Raw genomic sequence first — 25,904 nt, 5'->3', positions numbered from 1 at the left:
CATGATTTCCTATAAGTTATTATATTCGATTAGTGCAGCTCTATTAAAGAACACATTAACCGCACTAATCGAGGGATTCCTGTAATCTAAATGTTTATCATTCTCTTTATCCATAGGGATAGGATATACACTGTTTGAGTTGTAAAGAAACAATACTCAGCTTTTATTTGTTACCAGAACATCATGGCGTCATAATATGAAAATGGATAATAGTATAAATATTCATCTTATGAACATTTCGTAATGAAATGTTCCTAATAAGACAGTCTAACTATTACTATACTCTCGAAAAGTTTGTTTTGAATTTCGCGCAAAGCTTCACGAGGGCTATCTGCGCTAGCCGTCCCTAATTTAGCAGTGTAAGAGTAGAGGAAAGGCAGCCTGTCATCACCACCCACCACCAATTCTTGAGCTACTCTTTTACCAACTGATAGTGGGATTGACCGTCACATTATAACGCCCCTCGGCTGAAAGGACAAGCATGTTTAGTGTGACGGGGATTCGAACCCACGACCCTCAGATTGCTAGTCGAGTGCCCTAACCACCTGGCCATGCCGGGCCCTCTCGAAAAGTTTTTGGATATTTTTAAAATTAGAAGCACTCATCATCGTACCCTTAGAAAAGAAAAAGTAAGGATGATATAAACTTAATACATATCCATTGTACGTGGTACTTGAATAGCCATCCATTTTTAACTAATTCAAGAAAAAAGAATCTTATAAAATTTGCTACATTGGAATTTCATGATCTTCTATAATCAAGAAGATACTGTACTTAACATAACAGCAAATGTACAACGTTTCGACAAGGTTTTGTCATCAAAGTTTTTTTCATTACCCATTCAAGCCGTCTCCAAGAATTATTAGTCTCCAAGTGGGTTCCTCGTCATCGAATACTGTGTTTATTACAAATATGATAAAACAATTTCTTGGCAAACTTAAAGAGTTTCAAATATCTTTTTCTGAGACGAAAATGAAGTAAACAAAAGTGTAGAAGATTGAACACAAGGTATTACTGTTTTGTTGAATTTTTATGACTTTGTTGTTTCGAATGAAAAGTTACAAACTGCGGTTTAAAAATATTATTTGTCTTCTGTTGAAACAATGATTTACAGGATTTCTATGAAAATAAATGTACTTATCTAAAGTGCACTAATACTAAAGTATGTTCGAGAGCCTTGTCTAAGAGGCTAAAAATGTGGTTTGAAGTATTATTCATCATGACTGAAGTAACTCATTGTATGGCAGATGAACCATCCTGATATTCATCTCCTACGTAACATTCTTTGTTAGGCGTGATTAACTTTGTGGTGAAGAAGGCTTGTAATCAACAAAGCATACAATCCTTTATTTACATATTTCAGAATCATTGCAGTTAGAATGAAATTCATTAAATTAACATAAACTAAATAGGCATAAAAACCGAGGAATAATTTGAGTAAATGAATTGCCTTTTTATTCCGCTTTCTTCTTTAGGAAACATAAAAATAAATTTTGGCAGGGTAGGAGACATTTTCAGCTAAGGGAGTTTTATTTTTCTAACGGGGTGGTTGGCCTTTGGAATGGGTTGCCTTCTGATGTTGTGGAGGTAGTAAATTTAAGTGAGTTTAAGGGAAGGCTTCATAAATATATGAATGATAAGGGCTGGCTTTGAGTTTTTTATAGTTTTAGTTTAGTGGATGGGACAACATAGATGGACGAATGTGTTTCTTGTTGTCCCTAAATATTATGTTCTTAAAGAGTAGTGTCACTATCGAGTCTTGAAAAACACATTTAGTTCAATACACAATGAATAACGCTTAATAAACTTTTTTTTAGGAAATGTAAGACTCCCAAAGCTTGGCCAGTGGTTAGCATGCTGGATTGTGAATTCGAGGTTTCGTGGTTCGCATTCCATTACCACCAAATAAAATGTGTTCCAATCTCTGGGGATGTGAGTGGGCTGTAGGATGATGGTCAAACCCACTATTCGAGTAAATAAGGAGTTGTCGGTGGTTGGTGTTGACTAGATGCTTTCCCTCTATCACATAACTTCAAAACCAGGGACAGCTAGTCCTCGAGTAGCTTTGCGTGAAATTCACTAAACAACAAAAACAAAGTAATCTTCGGAACATTAATGTATATTTTGTTGTTATTGTTAAAGGCACTTTTCCAGTTATGTTTTGTGCTAATGGGAAGATTTACCATAAGGAATATGGGTGTTTTATATCTCGAAGTTATGCACCATGGTGGTTTAAATATATTTTGCTTGTGGAAGTATTAAATATACTGTGGTTATACAAGCAGAAAATCTGTTATTACCCAAAATGTATAAACGATTCTTTATGCTATTTCCTCTTTATTTGTTAAAATAATATTTTATCATCTCTACAAAATGAATAATTTCTATATGATGACAGAATACATGTGGAATGTGAAAGAGTGCACTGCATATCATTGTTGTATAACCTTGACTTTTGAAGATGAAAGTTAGCAAAGAATCAAACAAGCCAAGAGTATGAATATACTCAAAGAGCACACAATTATAGTTTTATAGAAGTGATTCAGGATGGTTATCTATGTTAGATATATAAAACTGTTTCATAAAAATTTAATACAAGAGCTGATTTAGATAGTTATAAAGTGCGAGTGTTTTAGAAGAGAGAATTTATTGTAGATTTGATTATGTAACTGTTTACAAATCATTTGTTGCATAGTTCAATTGTTGTTAGTTGACGTCACGTTACTCGAACCTTCGGAATATTTCTAGTTGCTTTAAGTAAGCATGTTTACATCCTAACGTCTATAGTATGTAGAAAGTTCTACGCCTCATTTGGCCAACAGTGTAACAAAGTCTTGTGCATATGTTTGACTTGTTTTGAATACATTAATGGCAGAAATAATGTAGAGATTACAATCATTCTATATAAGCACGTTGACTGATTTTGATAAGTGAATATTTGTTGTTACTTGTTATTAAGCACAAAGCTACACCAGTTTCTAGCAGTGTAACTCTGCAGACATACCGCTGTGCCACTGGGGGGGGGGGCAATAAATGAATTGAGAGAGGTGAGTGGCTTGGGCTAAAAGATGGTGATCTACAAGAGTTTGTTAAAAAACAATAAGACCTAGAAAGAGAAGAGCATAGACAGAGAAGAGTGGAAGAAAGACTGCAAGAAAAAAGAAAATAGAGAGAATAAGATCACAAATTCAGATTGCCAAACTCGTCCAACAGAAAGATGAATGACACAAGAATGAAAATGGGGTTAGGGCCAGCCTGCACAAGCTGCTCAAATCTGATGAACAGAAATATGACAAGGATGCTTTCATGGAAAGATATGAAAGACTTGGCCAAAGTCAAAACTGTAACAAAGGAAACTGGGCATCTGTCTCGGCCTATTTCTCACAGAGAAAGGCCTACAAGTGTGTGCAAGAATGACTTTGGAAGATACCATGGACTATGAAAAGTTAAAAATGGCCTTGTTGAAACATTATGAACTTATCAAGGAAAGTTTTTGTCAGAAGTTTAGAGAAGTCAAACCTGACACTGGTGAAACTGTATTTCAGTTTATGGCACATCTATCTCGATATATCACAAGGTATACTGACATGGTCAGGTGTGAAAATAGTTTTAAAGGACTGGCAGATATACTGATACGTGAACAGTTCATGATCATGTACTCAATTGACATGTCACTGTTTCTAAAAGAGAGGGCACCAAAATACGTGGACGAGATGATCAAGTTGGCAGAATAGTATATGGAAGCCCATAAAGGGAGCATAATTGGCAAGTCCAAGAATAACCAGTTAAAGTTGAAATCAAGAGCATCTGACCAGAAATAGGATACCACCAAAGATGACAAGAACTCAACAGGCAAAAGGGAGAAGAGATGCTATATGTGTTATAAAATGGGTCACATTGCAAATCAGAGCAAGTCTGTCACCAACATGCAATAGCATAAATTTCAACATAAATCGGGTAGATCTACCTACAAAGATGGTGCTGGCAAGAAACAAGAGTGACTATCAACATGGATGCTACTGCCAGAAGAAACAGAATTGAGACAACTCATCAAATTCACAAGCTCAAGTTAGCAAATAGATCAACAGTGCCAGTAGTGATTGGAGCATGTGACAAACATTGAGAGGTACCAACAACTCACAACATGCCATTAAGTGGAGACAATAAAATGAGGGTTCTACAAGACACTAGGTGCAGTATTGCAGCAGTGAGAACCATTTTAGTATCTGATGATCAGATGATGGGCATTATATGTATGTGTGTGTTGACTGATTTAAAAGTGAGAACATTTCCTATAGCAAGAATACAGATGGACACTCCATACTACATGGGTTACCTTGAAGCCATGTGAATGAAGGTACTCAGCTAAGACTTGATGATTGGAACTACACCAGGCAGTAGAAGTTTGGAGGAACCAGACAGAAAGGAGACTGATGATGCATCTGCAGCCACCACAAGTACTCAAGAGAAGAAATCAAGTCCCTTCAAGTCTCGAAAAGTGACATTTTGAATGTAGGTCTAACAGAACTGTAGGAAGCACAGAAGAAAGACTTCACTACAGGACAGTGCTAATAAACCTACAGCATAGATGATTAAAAATGAGTTCTGTATCAGTTATGAAAGCAGTTCTACTGGGGAAGCTAAACACATTATGGGCAGCCATTAGCACCTCTATGACAAGAAGGCCAAGGATCGATGTGTCCTATTTAGTTTTTCTGGAAGTAGATGATCGATCTATTTAGGAGTCTGCTGTATGCTCGCATAGTTGTTTAGAAAGACTGGAATTGTTGTGCATAAACTTTTTATGGTAGAGAGGACTGAGTTTTGTATAGTTTGTAATTTCTGTTTAATTGTGTGGTGTAAGACCAATCTAATCAAAAACATCTTAGATGTAAAACAGGTGCGACTAAAAAGGTTTGAATGTGCAGTTTAAAGGAATGAAATCAAAATTGTCGGGCAGACTGATAGCTACACTTATGACATTGATAAAACTTTACAGCAAATATTCATTAGTTACCTAGGTCGTGTATTTTGTTTTCATTCCTTTAAGTCGCATGCTCAATACTTTTTTTTGGCCGCACCTTTTTTCACACCTAAGATGTTTTTGATTAGATATCATGACTTTTTATCAATACACACCAACAAACCACTGTAAATAAGAGAGTGATACTCGATAGTAACCAACATTAGCTTTAGGATTGCAACCCTATTATTCGGAACAGACCGTTACTTCACAGAACCAACCCGAGTCTTTATAATACATGGTAGTATTTCTTCCTCTCTAAAACTGTGTTAATACCTTTCTTTACAGTAACGCCATGGAATCTAGATGAACAGTTTCTTGTCATCAAGCATCATTAATTACGCTAATTGCTTAAGCTAATGTCATGTGACATTAAACGCTTTTTAATAAGATAATTTCATAAAATTCAGCAAACTTGTGCTGAAAAGTTGGCAATGAATAATGACTGCCCACCCTATGATTCTTTTTAAAACTTGACTTGATCAAGAAATTGATAATATAGTTTGATTGGACTAACCAATACTTATTTATCTGCACGTGCTTTTACTCTAAAGTTTTACTGTTATAAATCAGCCATTTTAATCAAAATGACAAAAAATGGTCCATTTTTACTCTTAGGTGAAACTGTAGTAAATATTGAGTTTTAGTGTGGGAGTGTGCAAAAATTTTGGTCAAAGTTGAGCAGTTATTGTTGAAAAACTTTGCGCATATGGCTTATATTTAGATCAAATTTGACACCTAATTGTGGATTGTAAAGAACACTTAATGTACCAAGCTTGAAAAAAAAAATCCATAAAAGTTAAGTATATTTTTCTCTGAAATAAAAGTTCCGTACTTTCACTGCAAATAAAAGAAAAAAGGAAGAACTTCAATCAAAATTGGAAATTTTATATCTTGTGGATATCTTTATAGATTGTCCTTAGAGCACATACACTGAAAATATGAAAGTTTGGATTACCACAGTTCAAGTTACAGAAAGTGGAAAATCACTAAACTATCACTCCTGTTAACAACACGCAATGTCCTGTAGGTTCTTTTGACCACACAACACACTACTGTGTGTCTTGATCTAAGCTGGGCTGGCAGCCACCCAACAGCCATCCGTGTATCGGATTTTTAGATCCAATTTTGTTAGACCTGGGAGGGTCAGGTACATCTTCGACCTCTTCCTAACAGAATATTTTTTCTTTTACTTTTGTTATTTTTATTGCTGGACTAGCCATCTCGAATTGGCAGTGCTAGATTAGTGGGAGAGCCTGGCATGGCCTTGTGGTTAGGACGTTCGACTTGCAATCATAGGATCGAGAGTTCGAAGCCCCGTCACCGAACATGCTCGTCTTATATGGTTACCAGTTGAGCCAGCCACACGAGTGTAAAAATTCTTGGTTTACATAAATATTGGACGACCCCAAACTAATTGGGATTAACTTTATAAAGAAAAAGAAGACTAAAAAGAAAGCATCTAGACAACATCACCCACTGCCAACTCTTAGATTACTCTTTTACAAATGAAGAATGGGATTGACCATCACATAATGACACCTCTATAGCTGAAAGATCGAGCACATTCAGTGATAGAACAGTAAATTAATAAACCTTATTTGTTAAACACAATGATGAAAACAACAACTCATGTATACATTACAACTCAATAAAACCAGTATTTCTATCGAAAAGCGAAACTCCATAATATGAAATTAAAATCCAGACATCAATAAAATACCTTTATTAAACCTTAATAGCTCTCCAATTGTGGGACTTCTTTTTTCATGTTGTGCACTTATCTTCTTGTGTTTGTTTATAAAGAAAAGGCTATTAGGTACATCCACTATGGGGAATCGAACCCTAGACTTTAGCATTGTAAATCCGTAAATTGACTACTGTTACACCATGGAACATCTCCCTGATGATCAGAAAACCTTTTCCAAACATTGTAAGTTTGTTACTGTGTTAAACATTTAATAACGTTTCCTTTGTTACCCAATTCAACCTGTCTATAAAATGAATAAGCGTACCTTATCCCAAGTTATCTGACCTCTTTTCATTGAAGAACATTTCTGTAGCCTTCAAGCATAAATATTTTCACAGTTCACCAAAGAAAGGAAGTGAAAGGGCAAAAACTATATAAAAAACAAAAAACATTATATCTGTACATTTGCTCTACTGTTACGTGATAGTCTAATTCTTACTCTATCCATAATATCCAATCATATTTAAACTTTCTTTATAATTGTTTTTCCTTAGTAAACAAGTAAATAAAAATATTTGAATGAGATGTAGGATGACTGGCGCAAAAAGAACAGAAAAAAAACAACAACAACAACAAAAACAACAGATGCCAATATTATACTTTGTGCAAATCTCTCCTTCACTCCACGACCCTCCCTAGATTATACTTTCACAATTTAAGTTACTGTATGGTGAAATAAAAAGGACTCAAAACACCATATTTATTTACTTTAATATCAGTACCCTTTTGAAACAATACTGAGTAGCGTGTAGACTTTTCCAGGCAATTCAGTATTGTTTTACATGTTAATAACCATTATCACGACAATGTTAAGGACTTAAGTGTTATCTGGTGTTACAAACATAACACATACTCAAGATAACACAAATTATACATTATAAAGTAGAAACCTATATATCACAATACTTAAAATCCTCACTTAACAATATAATAAGTTAACATCAGTTTTAATGACTATTTTTTACAAAAAAGTCAACAGTTACAATGTTAAGCATTAGAACTGAGGAAATTGTGTTGGATACACAACTGTTTAGTGTTATTAATTAGTTTATTTTGGGACTTAACATTTAATGACTGCTTAGTTTTTAAGACAGGAATGTTGAAGATGAATTGTGATAGTTGTGACAAATTTCGTTACATAACTCTGTAAAAGTCATACGTTGTTTTTGCAATTACATTGTTGACTGGGCTTTACTAATATTGTTGACTTCACGTTACTTGAATCTTCGGTATTTTTCTCGTAACCTTAACTGAATATTATTACATTACAGCGATGATCGTGTAATTTGTCAAAAATTCGAAACCTCAGTGACTAGCGAGCACAAGTGGAGTAGAGAAAAAGTAAGTGCAATTCAGTCAGAAAATTAGTTAGTGAAAGAAATCGTGAAGTTTGCTGAAGTGTGAGTGATTAGCCATAATGGGCAATATTTTAAAGCAAGTTTCAGTTTAATAGAAATAAGGAGAATAATTTCTCTTTTCAAAGGGTGTTCTAAAGTAATTGAATATATATCGATTTGTTCCATTAGTTTAAAGGATCCATGAAAATAACTATGTTTATTCATTACTAGAAAACTATATTCTTACCTTTCTTCAGTTATTTTCATAAATCTTTGTCAAGAGCTTGTTTCTTGCTGATTGAAACTATTTGCCTATAGGCTAAAAACTTGATAAATTTTGATTGCCAAAAATGATTAAATACCACTCTACGTAATATTCTACATTTATTCGACTACATGTTTGCTATTGAATGACTTCTATATATATAATGACCAGCATCACACACATACAAACGGAGTGGGCTATTTAAACATATTGCCGACACATCCTAGGTGATGATTAGTTCAGAAACTTGACCCATTGTATAAAATCAAGTGATATGTTCGCTTATGGCTAAATCAAGTAATGTTTTCGTTTCTAAAAAACTAACAGACAAACCAGAAATTCTATTTTTGTATCTTTCAATACTCCACTTCATGTACACTATAACATTTACACTTATTTTACGAAATCTAGATGCATTTGAGACAAATAGTGATATTTGATTGTTTGTCGAAGTTTCCATAATAATCGTAAGAGAATCTTTAGTTATAAATCAAGTGATTATTCTTTAACTGTTTCAAAACAGAGATTACCTCAAGTGGATTTTGTAACTGTTATGGTAACATGAATTATCTTTTCACTTAAAAAATATACAAATTGTCACATACAAGTCAGTTTTCTTTGATTTTCTTATATTAAGCTCACTTTTCATCATAACCTAAAATGTTATCATTAATAATGCACGTTAGATCTCAGACTTAAGTATAACATATACTGAAAAATTTGTTAAAACTGATACACTATTTACGAAAACAATTTAATTTATAAAATACTGACATATGTATGTCCAGCTTAGTCTTTTATGACAAATTACACACCATGAATATTGGTTTCTATCAACTAAAATGAGTCTCCATTTATATTTTATATATAAAACTCATGTTTCATCATAGCCCAATATACTATCATCAATATATGTAACTAAAATCACATATTTAAGAAAACATCAAGATATACTATTATATAATGTTTATGAAAACATCTTAGTTTATAAAATACTGACTAACGGCCCAATGTAATAGAATAAATCACCATAAATGAAACATAAGGGGCATTCCTCAAAATGATCAAAGTTTGTTTATTTGAAGTTAGACTCAAAGCTACACAATGGACTATCTTTGCTCTGCCCATCACAGGTATCAAAACCCAGTTTCTAGCATTTTAAGTCTGCAGATATACTATTTTGCCACTGGGGGCATTTATCTTAGAATCTATACAAAACATGTAATGAACTTGAAATCCACAACTAATTCAACTGTCCTCATCATGCAGAACATTAGATCTCGACTCTTACAATATATATCTCCCCTAAAGCTTAAAATAAAACTATGTCTAGTTTAGCCTTTTATGATAAACTTGGGAGATACAACAAATGAACATTTAAGAAAGTTACTAAAACACATATGAGATACAGTCTTATATTTACCTAGTTGTACTTGAAAACTTGCATACATCAAGAGTGTTAACAAAATTGGTCTCACTAAGGAAGACAAAAATCGTTTCATACATTCACCAACGTGATTAGATTTTTTCTCCAGAGACCATTGTTAAAAAACCATGATTACTATAGTAAATTTAGTACTATTCCTACAGTATAATAAAGTTTTAGTTTTTACATCTTAAACATCAAAGAAATTGTTATAAGATTTACGAAAATTACTAAAGTTCCTTGTAGAAACAGAAATAAGATAGTCATAATACGTTACCACATGGTTCTGTCAAAAGTTACTGTCACACACTCTTGAAGTAGTTTTGCGATCATCTATAAAAACTTTTGACAATGAATAGGTGTGCAACATAGAGCTTCTTGCCGCTGTAATATTTTTCCATCAGTGGAAAGAAAGAATATTCAGGGACCTGTGCTTGACAGCAACCTGGAGGTCTCATCCACAAAATGTAGACAAGCATGCAGATAGTAGATGATGTAGTTTCCATTGTATAGTATACATATTTGTGGGTTAGGATAATAACTTCACTAATTCCTAACATGTGAAATTTCTTACTCACTGGTAATCTATTATCAAAACAACTAAGTGACTCTTTACTGGCACATCCATGAACAGAGTAACAATATCAAAGAAGGGTATTTTATCTGTAGATTCCAATTTATCATTTTGATTTTAACAAATTCTGAATTTTTTACTGTGTAATTATGAAAGCTGGTTAAAAAGGAACATCATTAACAATTAAACTTTACCAATGGACGGAAAGATGAATAACTATTATTCACAATAGTAAGTCAGTAAATTATTTGTACTTTAGTTTAATGCTGCCAAATATGTAGTCTTTCTCAGTCTGTATCCTATTTTGAATAAATCTAATCTTATTGAGCAATAAGTGAATATTGTATGTTTTTTTTAATTTTGCAATTTCAATAACATATTTAACGTGGTTTCCACAAAACATTCTTACCTTTTGTATTTGTTGTTGTGATTGACTTCAGTTTCAAGTGAATAATTCTAGGTGAATATATGACTTAAATGTTTATTTCACATTGAAAAGATACTTTGCAATATTACAAGATTTCATAAAATAAGGTGATATGTAAAGGTTACAAGTCATCTAGAGGAAACAGTTTAAGTGCAGCATTTTTCTATGTTTAGGACAGTTGCAATAAAAGTGCATCAATACAACAAACACTGGACATTTCATCTTGTGCTTTTCAACCTACAAGTACAATGATACTGGTAACTTATGGTCACTTTTATACATTGTAAGTTAGGTTTTACTGTTGTCCTATGTTAGAACTCTTCCCTTAATGAGTTGGATAGGACTTTATTTCCAAAACAGCCTGCAATAAAAGCTCATTGTTATTGTCATTCTAACCATCATATAATTCATCTTCATGAACTGCACACATTTCTGTATCTAAAGCAACTTTCAATAAAAAATCATTATCTTCATCACTCCAGTTATAAGATAGTTCTTTCTTTTACTGAAAAACTTGGCAATAAAAGTTCATTAAAGGTGTTAAAGTTTAACCTTAGTGATTAACATATGGCAATATTTCTGAATCATTGGAAGTTGCTGCTTTTAAGTCTTCAGCCATGTGTCAGAAGTTCTAACAAGATCTCTTTTTTGTGTTATATTAGAATCCTCCATTATCTCAAACCAGGGTAGTATCTCTCTAGGTAAAGTTCTTGCTGAAAAACACAATTCATTCATTAAGTAAAATTTTATTAACAGTAATTTTGCATGTGGCATCCAGTCCTTATAAGACATCTTATTTGTATGTGTGTGTGTGTATGCTGTACAATAGGAAAAAAAATTCTGTATACCAATAAATTGTATTTACAATCTATGAAATAGGGTACACAGCTGTTTTTTGACAAACAAATCATGTTTACCAATATACTTCAAAACTAGAGATGATGAATATTTGGAAACTTCATATACTGGTGGTTTTATGGACTTGTTTGTTCAAATAGTCCTGGATTATTCTATGTATCAAATCAACAGAAAACCATTCTTACATAAGAATTTCTTGATGTCATCAAATTTTTTATGGAAGAATTTTTATTTGCTTCAAATCTTATGTTAAGACAAATTAAGATCTTGATTCAATTTTCCTTGAATAATACTGGTATGCAGCTTGTAAATTTGAAATGTAAGCCATTAATTTTTTATATTGAATTTCACACTGAAAGTTACCACCACAGTTATAAATTAATGTATCTTGGAAAGTAATTATATCGTCTAGCTGATATTTAGCTGTGAATCAAATACTGCTGTATTTACTATTTATATATTCAAAGAATTGATGAATATGATCATGATACTTAAAATTGGTAAAATTATTGTCTACATATTACAAATAATATGTACAATTCAAATATTTTGTACATTCCTACAACCACTGTCTTTACTTAAAACAAAGATGGAGCCAGTCTAGAACCCATCAAACTACAATTCTATTTCTTTTATATTAGTGAGATCTTGATTACACTTAAAATTCTTATTAGTTAAAAATTTATCTGCTTTACTCATATAATCTGCTTTATCTAAAATTACAGTACTATTTGTTCATAACAATATTATTGTTATGCTGAGATTTTTAGTGGTGATATATCCGATTTACATAAATTCAAAAACTAATACTCTCATTTATATCTGTTAAAAGAATATAGGCTCTTCATGCATATGAGTTTCAAAATTAATACAGTAATCTCACAATTCCAACAAGATACAATATTTAGAAAGTTCCTGCAAAAAATTGTAAAATAAACTTGTACTTGTAAGGTACTGTTACAACAGCGGAAGTCACGTGACTGAGTTTCTTGAATTATCAGAGAACTCCTCGAATATTGTATATTCCTCTTTGTTAGTATATAAGCCTGGCAGAGAAAAGCCAGGGGAGGATAAATGTTTAATAAAGCGAACAGTAGTCATGGTGAATTTCGGGTAATTTACGATTTTGTTTCGAGCTAGAGTGTGAAATTATCGAGATTGTGAATCACTGTGATTTATAGCGTGTATTATAAAAGTTGTTAACTTTACTGTGATGAGAAACATACTGACTGTGGAATTACTGTATACTAAAAGTTTGTATCGAGAAAGAATAAACTGGTTTAATCAAGGAAGGACTTGTATCGCTAAAGTTCCTCAGAAAGAATTTCTAACAGAAATTAACAAACAAGAAGATATGTAACAGTACACTAAATTACATATCATGAGCTAGAACTTCCTTTTCAGTTTTTTCCATAAATAGTTACAATATCAGGTTATTTCTATAAATGTATCTATAACTCAATGAATTCTTAAATTGTTCAATTTAATTAAATGATTTTTCCTACATTGTGCCACAATTTAATTACTTAGTTTTAAAAGCTTAAACCAATGACTTCCTTTCTCAATAAATCAAATACCTTGAGAGATCTATTCATTGATAAGTTAAGAATTTAAACATTTTTTTTTTTCAAGAAGTTAAAAATTCAAACAATTGGGCAGTTATTATAGTCATTCAGAAAATGTATACAAAACATTTTTAGAATACTTAAGTAAGATTGTGTAAGAATTTAAAAGTGAGCAGGTCAACAGACAAGAGTCATGTCAAATGTATTTTGTATCCAAAATGTACTCAGCTCACTGCTGTACCACTTAAAGCACAAACCCAAGAACTTATTAAGAATAGTACTGGAGCCAAATGCTGCAAAAGTCACCTGTATAAAAACCAGTTTGTATCCAACTTGTATCAGATGATAAATACAAAGAGGAAAAACTACACTAATTGTAAGAGAACAAATGTGACTGATATTCATTTAGAGATCACATATGCAGTAGAAAAAAAAATGGTAGAATAGACTTTGATAGGCCACACAAGCTAACTAATGGTGAACGTTCTAATATGACATGGTTGACCAAGTATCAGTCTGATGACCCATATTTGAGACATAAACACTAAGACCATGACAAATATACTAGAGAGAAATTTCTCATTAGACACTGTACAAGGCAATTCTGCTTCAGTGAGCAATTTTTCTTCTCTATCCTAAATTTGGATAAACAAGCCACAATGATGTTGCCATCATAGTTTTAGATGACAAGTATGGTACATGAAAAAAAAAAATGTGCATTTCAAAGGTGAAGTTACAATACAACAAGCAACACTTACTTCACAAACTAATTATGGTTGTATCCACTAACAAGAACATTGTGGCAGTCACTGTTCTTTATCTTGCAGATACCAAAACAATGGTGAAGCAATTACTAATCACATATCAAGGTTACTGGCCAACGAATGTGTAAATGTAGAACTACCATTCTGCACCACCAGCATATGTGTGTGTTGCAAATATATGTGCATCCACAATCAGTCTTACTTTTGTTTGTTATTTGCTACTTTTTGTTTTTCATTTACTTAAAATGAATATACTTTCAGAAATAATTTTGAAATGAAATACAGAAATTAGAAGGAACTATAAACTTATTGCTGACTTATAACGGTATAAAAACATTTCATGGATTCATTTTGCTAAAAGAAATTCTTTTATTTAATAAGATTTAAAAAGAGGAGCATAGCATGGAATAAAATTAGCTCATTCTTTGGCTAATCTTCTTTTTTACTTTCGTGAGAAACAGTGGCTACAAGTTTTCAATGTCTTTCAAACCATTACATTAACAGAAGTATGTAAATGATATTTTTACCAACTTAAACATACATAACACGTTGCTTACTTTTATCACACCTTAATCGTAAACACAACAGTATTTAGCTTACATAAACAGGACCAACTGCTGGTTTGTTTAGACATCTTGATTCAGTTATAATGGTTAATTCAAATGTGAGATTTATAACAAGACAGCACTCACAGATTTTTATTTCATTGTTGTAAGTTTCATATCACTATTATATCATTGATTAAAAAATCAATTAAGATCATTACCTGACATGCTTAAAAATGCTTCCAAAATAATTTGATAACAAAAATAAGTTTTTAGGTAAAAATGGCTTCACATTGGCATGATATATAAAATTAAGGAGCATTTAGAAAAATTGAACTTAATTGAACATTTTAAATATAAAGTTCCTAAGCTTTCAGTATCTATTGTTTTGGTCTGTAATTGTAAACATGCTCTGTATGTTAAAGGGAACTACCTAATCTAGTTCATATAGCCTAAAAAACACACATATGAGCTGCCTTGTAAAACCATCTTATCAGTTTATTTGTACGTGTTGGTTCCACAACAAAATGGCTAAAGACTTGTACAAAATAACATCCAAATATCAAAGTACCTATTAGAATGAGTTTACTTAAACACACCTTAGAAGAGTTTCATGTGATTGTTCACTGAAATTATTAAGATTTTCACAAAAGCCAAAAATAATTATTTTTTCCATATAAAAGTAAACTTGTTTATCTAAAGCAGTCTCAATCCTTTTATCATCATGTCTTCAAATACTCTTAACTAATTATGATTTTATATGTTTTTAAATATTAAATAAAGGTAATACACTTGTTTTTGTTCTTATGTTTGGACATTTATTTTGTTGGAATATTTACTTTGGTAATTATTTTTGGATTTAGACAAAACTCTGATGTAATTTGAAACTAATGGTATCCTACAGTAGACTTTTCCCCATAGTGAGCTCAAGAGATGAACTGGGATATTTTTAAAGCTGGTGTATGTCACTTATAAAGAGATTAAAATGTAATGAGATAAGTAATACCTGTTCATATTAGTTTTTAACAGGATGCATTTCATTGCAAATTTTTATTTTAACAAAGTGGGCTAGCACATGAAACCTGGCTTTCAGATTAGAGGTTACAAGTATGTTGCATAATAGCATAATATACAATAATGTAATGTAGTAGTTTTATAAATATTAATATTTTTCTACACAGAAAATCTATTCACGATAGATACCTCTTCTCAGACAAAAGCTTTTCTTGATTCTTACTGCCCTCTATATGCACAAATTTTGTCTGCCACTAGTTTCGATACTCCCACCTACTTTCATGTGTTTTCTTGTGTTCCAGCTGCACTTTAGTATGCAAATAAGCATGTGACAACTACCTACCAACAACCTCCTAGCACAGCTGACTCCCTCTATACAATATAAACCCAATATTCACTTCAAGATTAGGCATAGAATGAAAAGGACACACCTGAAGTGGGGAGGAAGTGTAAAAAGAGGTAAGGATCTATTGGAAATATATTTTAAGCAGAGGAAAATATTAACTTCTGATATGATCTAACCTCCTATTACTAGAATCCCACATTGAACTGGTAGAGGATCAAGTGTTAATGTTACCTAGATGAGCTTCCTTTCAAAAGTGTCTGAAGATAATTCATGAGGTGTGACATCTCAGTGATAAGGGAACACACCTGTTGAAAACCACAACACTTCTTAACCAGGTATACTCTTTACCCTTGATGAATTACAGTGTTGCTAAATGGGTGGCATTGAAGCACCAACAAGATAACATACATGCCCTCAGAAATGGAGTGTATAGGGTACTACCAAATAGCAGGAGTCCCACTCCAGTCTCCACCATCAAAACTGGAATGCAAACAACCCACCCCTGACAGAATGTAATAAACCAAACAGAAAAGGTAACTCAATCCCTAACCCAGGTGACTTGGGAAATGTGTGAGCAGTTCTCAGGTTTACAAGGAAGGGGTCTTAATCCAGACATAGCTAAGTGTCAACTCCAATTTCCACACTAGAGATGGGGAATGTAAACATCCTGTCATCAGATTTAAGAGGAGGAGGACCTCAACTGACACAACCAGAGACACCCATGGTGTAGAGTGGCTAGGACACACAGGACCGTAATTGGGAACTCCACCCCATTGGAATGTAAAACATACTGTTCCCAGAGAAAGAGAACTTGCATGGTCATAGCTGAGTAAACTCCAACTCCCACCATTAGAACTAGAAAGGTAAACATATAATTTCTAGTTTTATGAGAAGAAGAGCTCTCTCCAGCCTCGACCATTGGAGCAGGGAACAGAGACATCCTACTCCCACGTTTACAAGGACTGTAAGTGGGAAATCCACTCCAGCCTCCACCATCAGAATAGAAAACATCCTGATCTGAGATTTATGAGGAGGAGGACTCGTATGGCCATAGCCAAGTGAATTCCAATCGTTGGAACTAGGAAGGTAAACATACCATTCCTGATTTTATGAGGAGGAGGGCTCTCTCCAGCCTCTACCATTAGGACAGAGAACAGAAACATCCTGCTCCTGAGTTTACAAGGAGAAGGGCCTTAACAATTCACCTCAAACTCAGGAATCAGAGGGGAAGAATAAAAACATCTGTTCCGAGAACCCAAGCCACCATGTGTGCATATCCAGGCACTGGTAGGAAAGTGGAATGCAATGTGAAGGTTCAACCTCATCCAAAACCAACCTGTATTGGGTTTGTATCATCCAATCTGCAGTAGGAAGAGGACTACCAGTCCATGTTCACATGAGGACTTATTTTGGCTGGTCCAGCTCTAAATCATCAGCACACCTGGAATGAAAATTCAGGTGGTGGTAGCAATGAGGATTACCAGCTGGAGAGGGTCGAACTACAATTTGGCAGAAAACCAGTCCAAATATGTTTTACATTTAAAATTTTTATCCCATAGTTGTGGCATGCCATCTACACTGGCAGAACACCACTGTCCTACTCTCAACTTAGTATAATGGTGCATGCTCAGGAAAAAGCCTCCATGCATGGAGACAGACAGTACCTGAAGAAAATGAAACAAGACATTTGATGAAGATAATGTGAGACAAATGTATGGGGTTGGTTGGAGTTTTTTGGTGCAAAACAACAGAGCTATCTGCACCAAACAACCAGTATAAAATTAAAAAACAACAATACAATAAAATGTAAAACGAATTCCATGTACAAACTATACAAAGCCCAAAAAAGGATTAACTAAACAGAATAAAAAAGGCTGGTGGCCCATAAAAAGTTAAACACATAATCAAGTTGGAAGTGTCACCTTCGCCAATGACACCATCCAATATCAGGAGTAAGCCCGTAGAAAAAATATGTATAAAATGGTGCCAACACTCACAGTTGTAACAACAGCACGACAGTAAAATGTGGGCAGTTGTGACTTGAGTGTCACAAAGGCCACACATTGGTGGATCAAATCCAGATAAATAAAAATGATGAGTTAAAAAACTGTAACCAATGCATAGCCTAGCCAAGACAACTTCTTCCCTCTGATCATTACAGAAACTAGACAACCAAAAAACAACAGTAGATTTAATCTGGAAAAGCTTGTTATGAAGCTTCTCTCCCCAAATCAACTTCCAAATGAAGCAATGCCATGCCAACAACTTCAAGGTAGAAGTCCTGTCAGAACCATAAACTAGAGACCCATAGGCCAGCTTGGAATGTATGAGGGCATGATGGATTTTCAACATAGAACATTTATCCGCTCTTCAAGAGCTGGAAGAGAGGACATAGTGGATGTTCAGTGCCCTTCTATACTTCATACGAAATTGCTTGATGTGAGAAATGAAAGTAAGCTTACAGTCAAAGATAAGACTCAAGAATATTGCCTCAGGAACCACGGGAAGAACAACTTCACTGAAACAGAGCTCAGGATCAGGGTGGAAAAAATGAATGTAAACAGTTTTGGAGAAAGAAAAGGTGAAACTATTTGCTGTAGTCCACTTCAACAAGTGAGTGAGGGCAGTCTGAAGCTGTCATTCAATAAACCTCATACAAAAAGAGGAGGAAGTTGTTGAGTAACAGCATTACTTTTGACATTTAAAAGTATGATACTCAAGATATAGCCCTGAGGTACTCAGTTCCTGTGCAAAAGAACGGGAAAGGGTCAAGCACACATGAACTTGGAAACATGTCAAGTAAAAAATTAAAAAAAAAAGGTAATAGCCATGCAACTCATAGGAGTGGAAGCCTCGCAAAATGCCGTACCTCCATGTAGTGTCATAATACTTCTCAAGATTAAATAAAACAAACATAAGATGTTCTCTCTTGAGGAAGGCTTCCCTGATTGAGATTTCAAGCCAAATCAGGTGGAACACAGTGGATGAAAACCACATTGGGTGGGTGAGAGGAGGTTGCTTGATTCAAGGAACCAAACAAGATAAGCATTAACCATCCTCTCTAGGACCTTACAGAGACAGCTAGTCAAAGCAAATGGACGATAATTAGAAGGAATCTTGGGATCTTTCCCAGGCTTTGAAAAAGGAAAAACAATAGCCTTGCACTATGTATCAGGAAAACATTCTCCTGCCAGATCCAGTTAAAGAGAACCAGAAAAAAAGCAAGAGAGACAGGAAAGAGATGGTGCAGCATCTCACAGCTAACATCATCAGCTCTGACTGATGTACTGCCAGACTGATGAAGAGCAATCTTAAGTTCCATCAGTGTAAAAGGAGCAATTACAGTCAGAGGGAAGATGAGCCTGAAATGAAAGAGGTAATTACTTTGCCCCAGACTTGGAGGCCAAGAAGGCAGGGGAAGAAACAGAAGTGCTAGAAAGTTAAGCAAAGGTCTCCCCAGGAGTATTGGCAATGCTCTGTACACTAGCAACTTTCTGGTTATTGGAACTGGTAGTAGAAGAGATGCTGGAGATGAACTTAATCCAAGATTCATTCTGCCTTTGATGTCTGACCTGCTGAGCATTGGCACAGGCCCACTGGAAAACAATGCAGTTGGAAAAAGTGAGATATATGTGAAAGGCATCCCAGGCCCATTTCAGAGCCTTTAATGCCTGCTGGTAGTCAAAAGATCACTATGGACGAGAATACCATGGGGAACGTGTTGAGGTTTTGGGAATAAAACGAAAAGCTGCTTGAAGTATAGAATCAGTTACTGCTTTCACACAGTTGTTGATAAATGGAAGACTAACAACAGCAGGATTGAGTTCCGAGAGAGATTAAAGAGAGCCAGTCAGCCTGCTCCAATTTACACCATGTCACTGTGGTCATGTGGCATCAACCATGGCCAAACTCCCTCAAAATGATGGGAAATTGATCACTGCCCCATGGTCCACTGTCAACTTCCCCCTCCCCAAGAAAGATTAGAAAAGGTTAAGGGGAACAGTTTTAGATGAATAGCAGTAAATGACTTAGTAGATACACAAAAATACGTAAAAGAACCAGTATTGAAGAAAGAAAAATTGTGAAAATGACCCTTCCCATTAGTATCAACACTACCCCAGAGGGGATTGTGTCCATGAAAAATGGAGACTGCAACTCTTTCATGAGAGCATCAAGGTTTGATTGATCATTTCTTTGGGAGAACAGTTATAGTACAACTCACAGAGATATAGATTGCTACAGTCTTCAAGGGTGTATTGAGTAGCACAGGCAAGGTTGGTACATACTGGTCAACCAGCAGTGCCACCCCTCCATGAACTTGTCCATCACACAACCTGTCATTCCAATATAAAGAAAACTACCGAAAGGTGACAGCATCAGCAGGTCTCAAGAATGTTTCCTGTAAGGAGAGACACATGGGATGATAGGAAATGATCAAGGCCTTAATGTCATCCAAATTAGAATGGAAACCTCAATAGTTTCACTGTATCAAAGTGGCTACTTTTATTTAGGTGAAGGAGAACTTGGTAGAGAGCCCTTCTGTTTGCGACCATGACGTTTCTCTTTAGTAGAAAGAGATCTCTTGACCTCCATAGAACAGGGTCAATTGGTAAGATCTCTGTCAGAGGATGGAGACTCCAGAGACTGAGGGTGTGACCGAATAATGGTCCTACACCTTGTGGCCAAAGGAGATGGACCTGAACAGTCACTGTATGCAACAGTGCAGACAGAAACAGGAGTAGATATTGACTTGTTAATTTGTGTAACCATGAAGGACAAAAAACATTTCACATGGTGTGAGAAAGTCTGATGGAAGCATGGAAAGATCTGTCTACACTCCCACTGTAACAGTGGAACACAGTGCTGCAGCATATATCCAAGATGGAGCAGGGAATAACAAATTCCGAGCCTCTGGATAATAAACATTATTGAGAGTTTTAAGTGTTGTACCCCCCCCCCCCAGGACAAGAACGAAATTAAGAGGGATGGGAACCACCACAACTGATGCAGTGAAGGTCCAGTTGACACTCATAGGCATCATAATCTTTGCCACCACGATGAGCACACGTCAAAGAAACATGACAAGATGCTTTCAAATGACCGAACTGTTGACACTCAAAACACCTGAGAGGGTTAGGAATATATGGCTGTTCCATACAGTTAACATAACCTGCCTTTACGAAGGCAGGTGGAGGTGGTGATGTAAACATGAAAATCAGAACATTTGTAGGCAGCATTATTCCTTCTTTACCAGTGGAGATACATCTCACTGCATAATATCTGTAGCTGGAGAAACCAGCAAGGATCTCCTACTCGGGGATGTTCCATAAATCCATCTCAACGATGACTCCTCAGGAAGAATTTAAAGAAGCATAGGAAGTAACCGCAATAGGTATATCTCCAATGGCCTTTGAATTCAGGAAGTTTGCTGTATTTAGGTGTAGACGTTTCCAACCAGATATCTGTGGAGCCAGTAAGACCCTCAGTCATTTGTCCAAATGATTTTTCGGTTAAATAATGAAGGATGAGAAAACGAGGTACAGATACAGTAGGAAGTGGGGATTGAAGATCCGTCTTCCAATCATGGTCACTTTCCAATCAGTGAGATTTATCTTTTGTGAATCAATAGGTGGAGAATCCATAAAAAGGAAAAACTACTGTGTCCACTGACCCTACCCATTATGGAGTCCTACAAGGGGACGTACTACAAAGGTAAAGTGGAGCATTGTAGAGATCCCAGAGTTTCGTGGGCACTATACCCAAACACCAGTATCAGAAACAATATTCAAAACACCCGTTCAGTTTGGTTTAAACAGGAAGGTTTTCTGTACTAGCCATCCCTAATTTAGCAGTTTAAGACTACAGGGAAGGCAGCTAGTCATCACCACCCAATGCCAACTCTTGGGCTACTTGTTAACAAATGAATAGTGTGATTGACCATCACACTATAATGCCCCATGGCTGAGAGGGTGAGCATGTTTGGTGGGAGGGGGATTTGACCCTCAGATTGTGAGTCGAGTGTCCTAACCACTTGGCCCATCCATTGAGAACGTCCAACACTGGTGCTTGGTTGACCCTAGTCCAAATAGACCAGCCAATTAACCCTGGGTGAGCTGCCCCAAGACCGCCATTCTACAGAAATTCAAGGACAAAATGGTGTGTTAAAGTGCTATTCACATAAACTGACCCATCAGCAACACCCCTAAACCACCAGCATTATCTCCCTTTCCCAGGTCGCCACGCACAGCACACACATGGGTGGATGTTTAGATTCCAGAGGAAGTGAACTGAAAATACAGAACATTCCCTGGGAGGTTCCCTCACCACATACAGGAATCCATCTTGAGGGGGAAAGTATGGGGAGTGGATTATCTCTCCAAGGGTTGGTGAAAACAAGAAGCCAAGGACATGGTGAGAAAACAGATCTGGTGATATGATATGTAGATATGTGTAACCACAAAAAAGAGCCATGCAAGCCACAGAGCAATGTGGAGTCTCTACCAGACACAGGAGTGAAGGCATCATTACCCTGACGGGCTGTGAAGATCTTAGGTAGGTAGGTATGATCCAGATAAAGGATAACATTGGTATAAGGTAAAGGGTGCATGAGACATCGATGGCAAACATGCCGAAACATTGATAGTCACATGCCAAATGAGGAGGAGAGGTGGTACAATGAACAAGAAGACAGAGGTTCAAAATGAGGGCGAATAAAAGCATGCAAAATGACACTTAGGTCCCAATCCAGCAAGAGTGTTGGGCAGGGAGGACAATGGATACAGAATAAACAGAACAGTAGAGTAAGAATGGGCAAGGAAAAATATGATAGAAATTAGAAAAATGAAAGGTACAGGACAAGGCCACTCGGCAGCCAACAACAGTTAAAACTGACAGACCATGGTCAAAGAGCTAGGTAAAGAATTGGAAAATATGATAGACCAAAGGGTGTGAAGGAAGGAATCAATGATGGAGTGAGTAATGCCAAAAAATGCCACTACCATTGATAAACATGGTTGAGGGGCAGACAAAAGCCATAGATGAAGTTGGAGTATGGGAATGGCAGGATAGAAGACATTCAACTGAGGTTGACAGAGGAGACTTGGGGAGAGGGGAAAAAGGCAGTGGAGGTACCAATTGCAGGGGGATTAAGTAGTGGGAATGAAGGATAAGCAGACCAATATGAAGCCACTAGAAGGACTCAACACAGAGTGGTTTAGATAATGGACAGTACTCTGAGAAGGAGTCAGATTGGTGGGAAGGTATAAATGTAAAGATCCTTTCAATCCTGACTGAGTGCATCAATCACCAGTGCCAAAGGATGAGGGAAAGGGGACTAATACAAAGGATGTTTGATATTCAGGTGTGTGGCAAATGAATCAAGTCTGGGAGTACCCAACTGAGAGCACAGCTATTAGAATACTTGAGATTCGAAGAACCACTCTGTGGGAAGAATATTGTTGAGGCAAAACAAATGATCTGTGACAAGATTGAGATCTCCCGGGATATGAGAAGCCAACAAATGAAGGTGATGATTATGGACCCACAAAAGCAGGCCTAATATATGAAAACAAAAAAACCAGCTGTTCAGTAGTAAGAATGGATCATGACTAGTTTGTCCCTCAAGAGTGGGATATGGGAAAATCCAGAGGATCTGTGTTGAGATTCCATTGATCTTGAATGACCCAATGTAACACCTCATATGAGCCCAACCAAGGGGAATAAGGGCTTCCATAGAAGCCCAAGTTCCTAAAACAGATAGAAGAGTAAAAGAGGATTGGGCCTTGTGAACCAACAACTCCAAAGCATGAAGTCAAAGTGAAAAAGGCTGGGACCAATTGTGATGGGGGTTCAATAAAACCCCCAGGTGGACCAGATAATGAGTCAAAGTGAGAACAGACTTTTCCATTTTGACCAGTCAACCCACCCGTGCAGCATTTTAGAGAAGAAACTGCATAAGGATTGAGGAGGCTGAATACGAAGAAGTGAGAAGAAGCCAGTCATCTATGTGCCCCAGTGAAAGTAGAAGTCAGGCAAAGGCTTTGACATCCAACAAGAAATGTAAGGAGCTGAAGCTGGCCCAAACAGGAAATCCTGGATCTGGTAGACGTAACCCTAGTGAACAAACCAAAGATAACAATAAGATGCTGGGAAAATAGGGATCTGAAGGTAAGCATCAGATGCATCTATCTTGGTCATCCAAACACCTGAAGTAAAAGCCCAACAGAGAGACAGGAATAGGAGGTAAAAGAACAAGGGAAAGAGGAGGAGATGAAACGAATAGAGAGACTCTCTGACAAGACCTGTAAAGCCCAGGAACCCTGATGTTTGATGAAGGAATTTATTAAATAGGGAATGAAGCAGGTCATAGGACAGAATGATAATAATTAAACATGACATACCCATGTCACCAAGCCCATAAAAGGAAAAGAAGATCAAGACTCATCCATGGTTGCTGTTTGAGACTGCACAGCAAATGGGGAAGGAAAAATGCTGTACAAATATTCATCATCCTCTTTCATCTCCCCTGTGCAAGGGAGAAGTGGCTGGGGTTCAGGAGAACCATAAGCCCACATGAAAGCAGTTATCTCCTGATGAACTAGGGCCGAGACATCCTCTACCAATAATGCTGAACTTGAAGCCTGAGTAACAGATTGCGAAGTGTCATGTTGAATTTCCGAAGCCAAAGTAGTCATAACTTAGAACTGTGAATTCATTTTCGAAGTTTAAACACGAGTAGAATTAACACACAAAATTCAAGAAAGCAATTAAAACCACTGTTTGAATGTATGCAGAGAACAAACGAAATTAATTTACAAAAAAGTTATTAACAAAAAACTGTGAGTGCCAAATCGAGAAGTGAAGATTGGGTTATACTGCATAGAGAGAGTCAGCTGTGCCAGGAGGGTGTGTCACACTTTTGGTGGGGGGTTGTTGCATGCTAAAGCACAGCTGGAACATGTGAAAACATGTGGAGGTAGGTGGAAGTATCAAGGTTAGTGGCAGGTGAAATTTTTATATATATATAGAGGGCAGTAATAATCTAGGTAAGGTTGTATCAGAAAGAAAAATCCAATGATGTAAATATTTAATAGCTATGCTTTACATCTGTTCCATTTCTCTTTTTGAGGTGTTTATTTTTATGAATGAAAATTAAGAAGTGGCCAAAATTACATCTCCTGGGTGGAAAGGGTTAACTCTGCTTAAAGTACCTAGCATTTGTGGTAGCATAAATGGCAGCTTTGTTTCCTATTTTATTGTTAGCAGCCTATACAAATCTAAACATTATACAGGCACAGTGGATAGGGAATTCTTCAGTTTTCTTTCTCATAAAAACAGCCTTTGATTTCAAGGTGTATGTAGCTGGAATCTGTCAACCTTTGGGGGATGTGAGAATCAGTAAACTTTAAATCTTATTATTTTTCTAACAGGAACAGGAGACATGCCTGGCTTCACTACATTAGGTTATGTTATTTAACCACTTTCTTCACTTTGGAAATTATAACACTGCTCAGGTTTGGATTTTGGAACCTGTTACTGTCCAAAATATGGTTACATTACAATGTGGTGAATGTAAATTAAACACTGGTGCTAGGGTTGCAGGTTCTAGGATGTGTTTCTGCATTACTATATTCAAATTTCATAAAGTATTTTAATCCTCTTTATTACTAATAGAACATTATTTTAAAATGTGACACAAACATAAATATAAAAGAAGTGTAAGTCGTAAGTTCAATCATTAAACAGCAGCAACGAAGAATATTATATGTAATACTGTTAGCCCAAATGGTGTGATCACCAAACCAAATATGCAGTGGATGAATTAGATGATCTGATATTACATCTTGAATATATTGTTTATTATTATTAAGTACATTATGCTGACTTATTTCATTGGCAATAATTTTTGAAATAGAGTATTCATTGATAGTCTTTCCACTTGATAAAAATATTTTCTTTTCTTAAATGTTGACAAGTTTTATTGAAACCAGAACAGCAAAACATTTAAAATT

At 35.6% G+C, this 25,904-nt stretch overlaps 1 protein-coding gene across 1 annotated transcript in view; it reads right to left on the bottom strand.

The window, feature by feature from the left end:
• Positions 1-10,836: 10,836 nt before the first annotated feature.
• LOC106463952 (DNA-directed primase/polymerase protein-like) overlaps positions 10,837-25,904 on the bottom strand; it is a 68,736-nt gene continuing 53,668 nt past the window's right edge. The window contains exon 10 of the mRNA XM_022391585.1: positions 10,837-11,515. Coding sequence (XP_022247293.1) covers positions 11,406-11,515 — 110 coding nt within the window. The 3' untranslated portion in view covers positions 10,837-11,405. The remainder of the gene's footprint in view (positions 11,516-25,904) is intronic.

Source organism: Limulus polyphemus, unplaced genomic scaffold, assembly GCF_000517525.1.
Source record: "Limulus polyphemus unplaced genomic scaffold, Limulus_polyphemus-2.1.2 Scaffold1528, whole genome shotgun sequence".
Classification (NCBI taxonomy): domain Eukaryota; kingdom Metazoa; phylum Arthropoda; class Merostomata; order Xiphosura; family Limulidae; genus Limulus; species Limulus polyphemus.
Note: the sequence above shows the minus strand (reverse complement) of the source record. Positions and strands in the feature narration are given on the sequence as shown.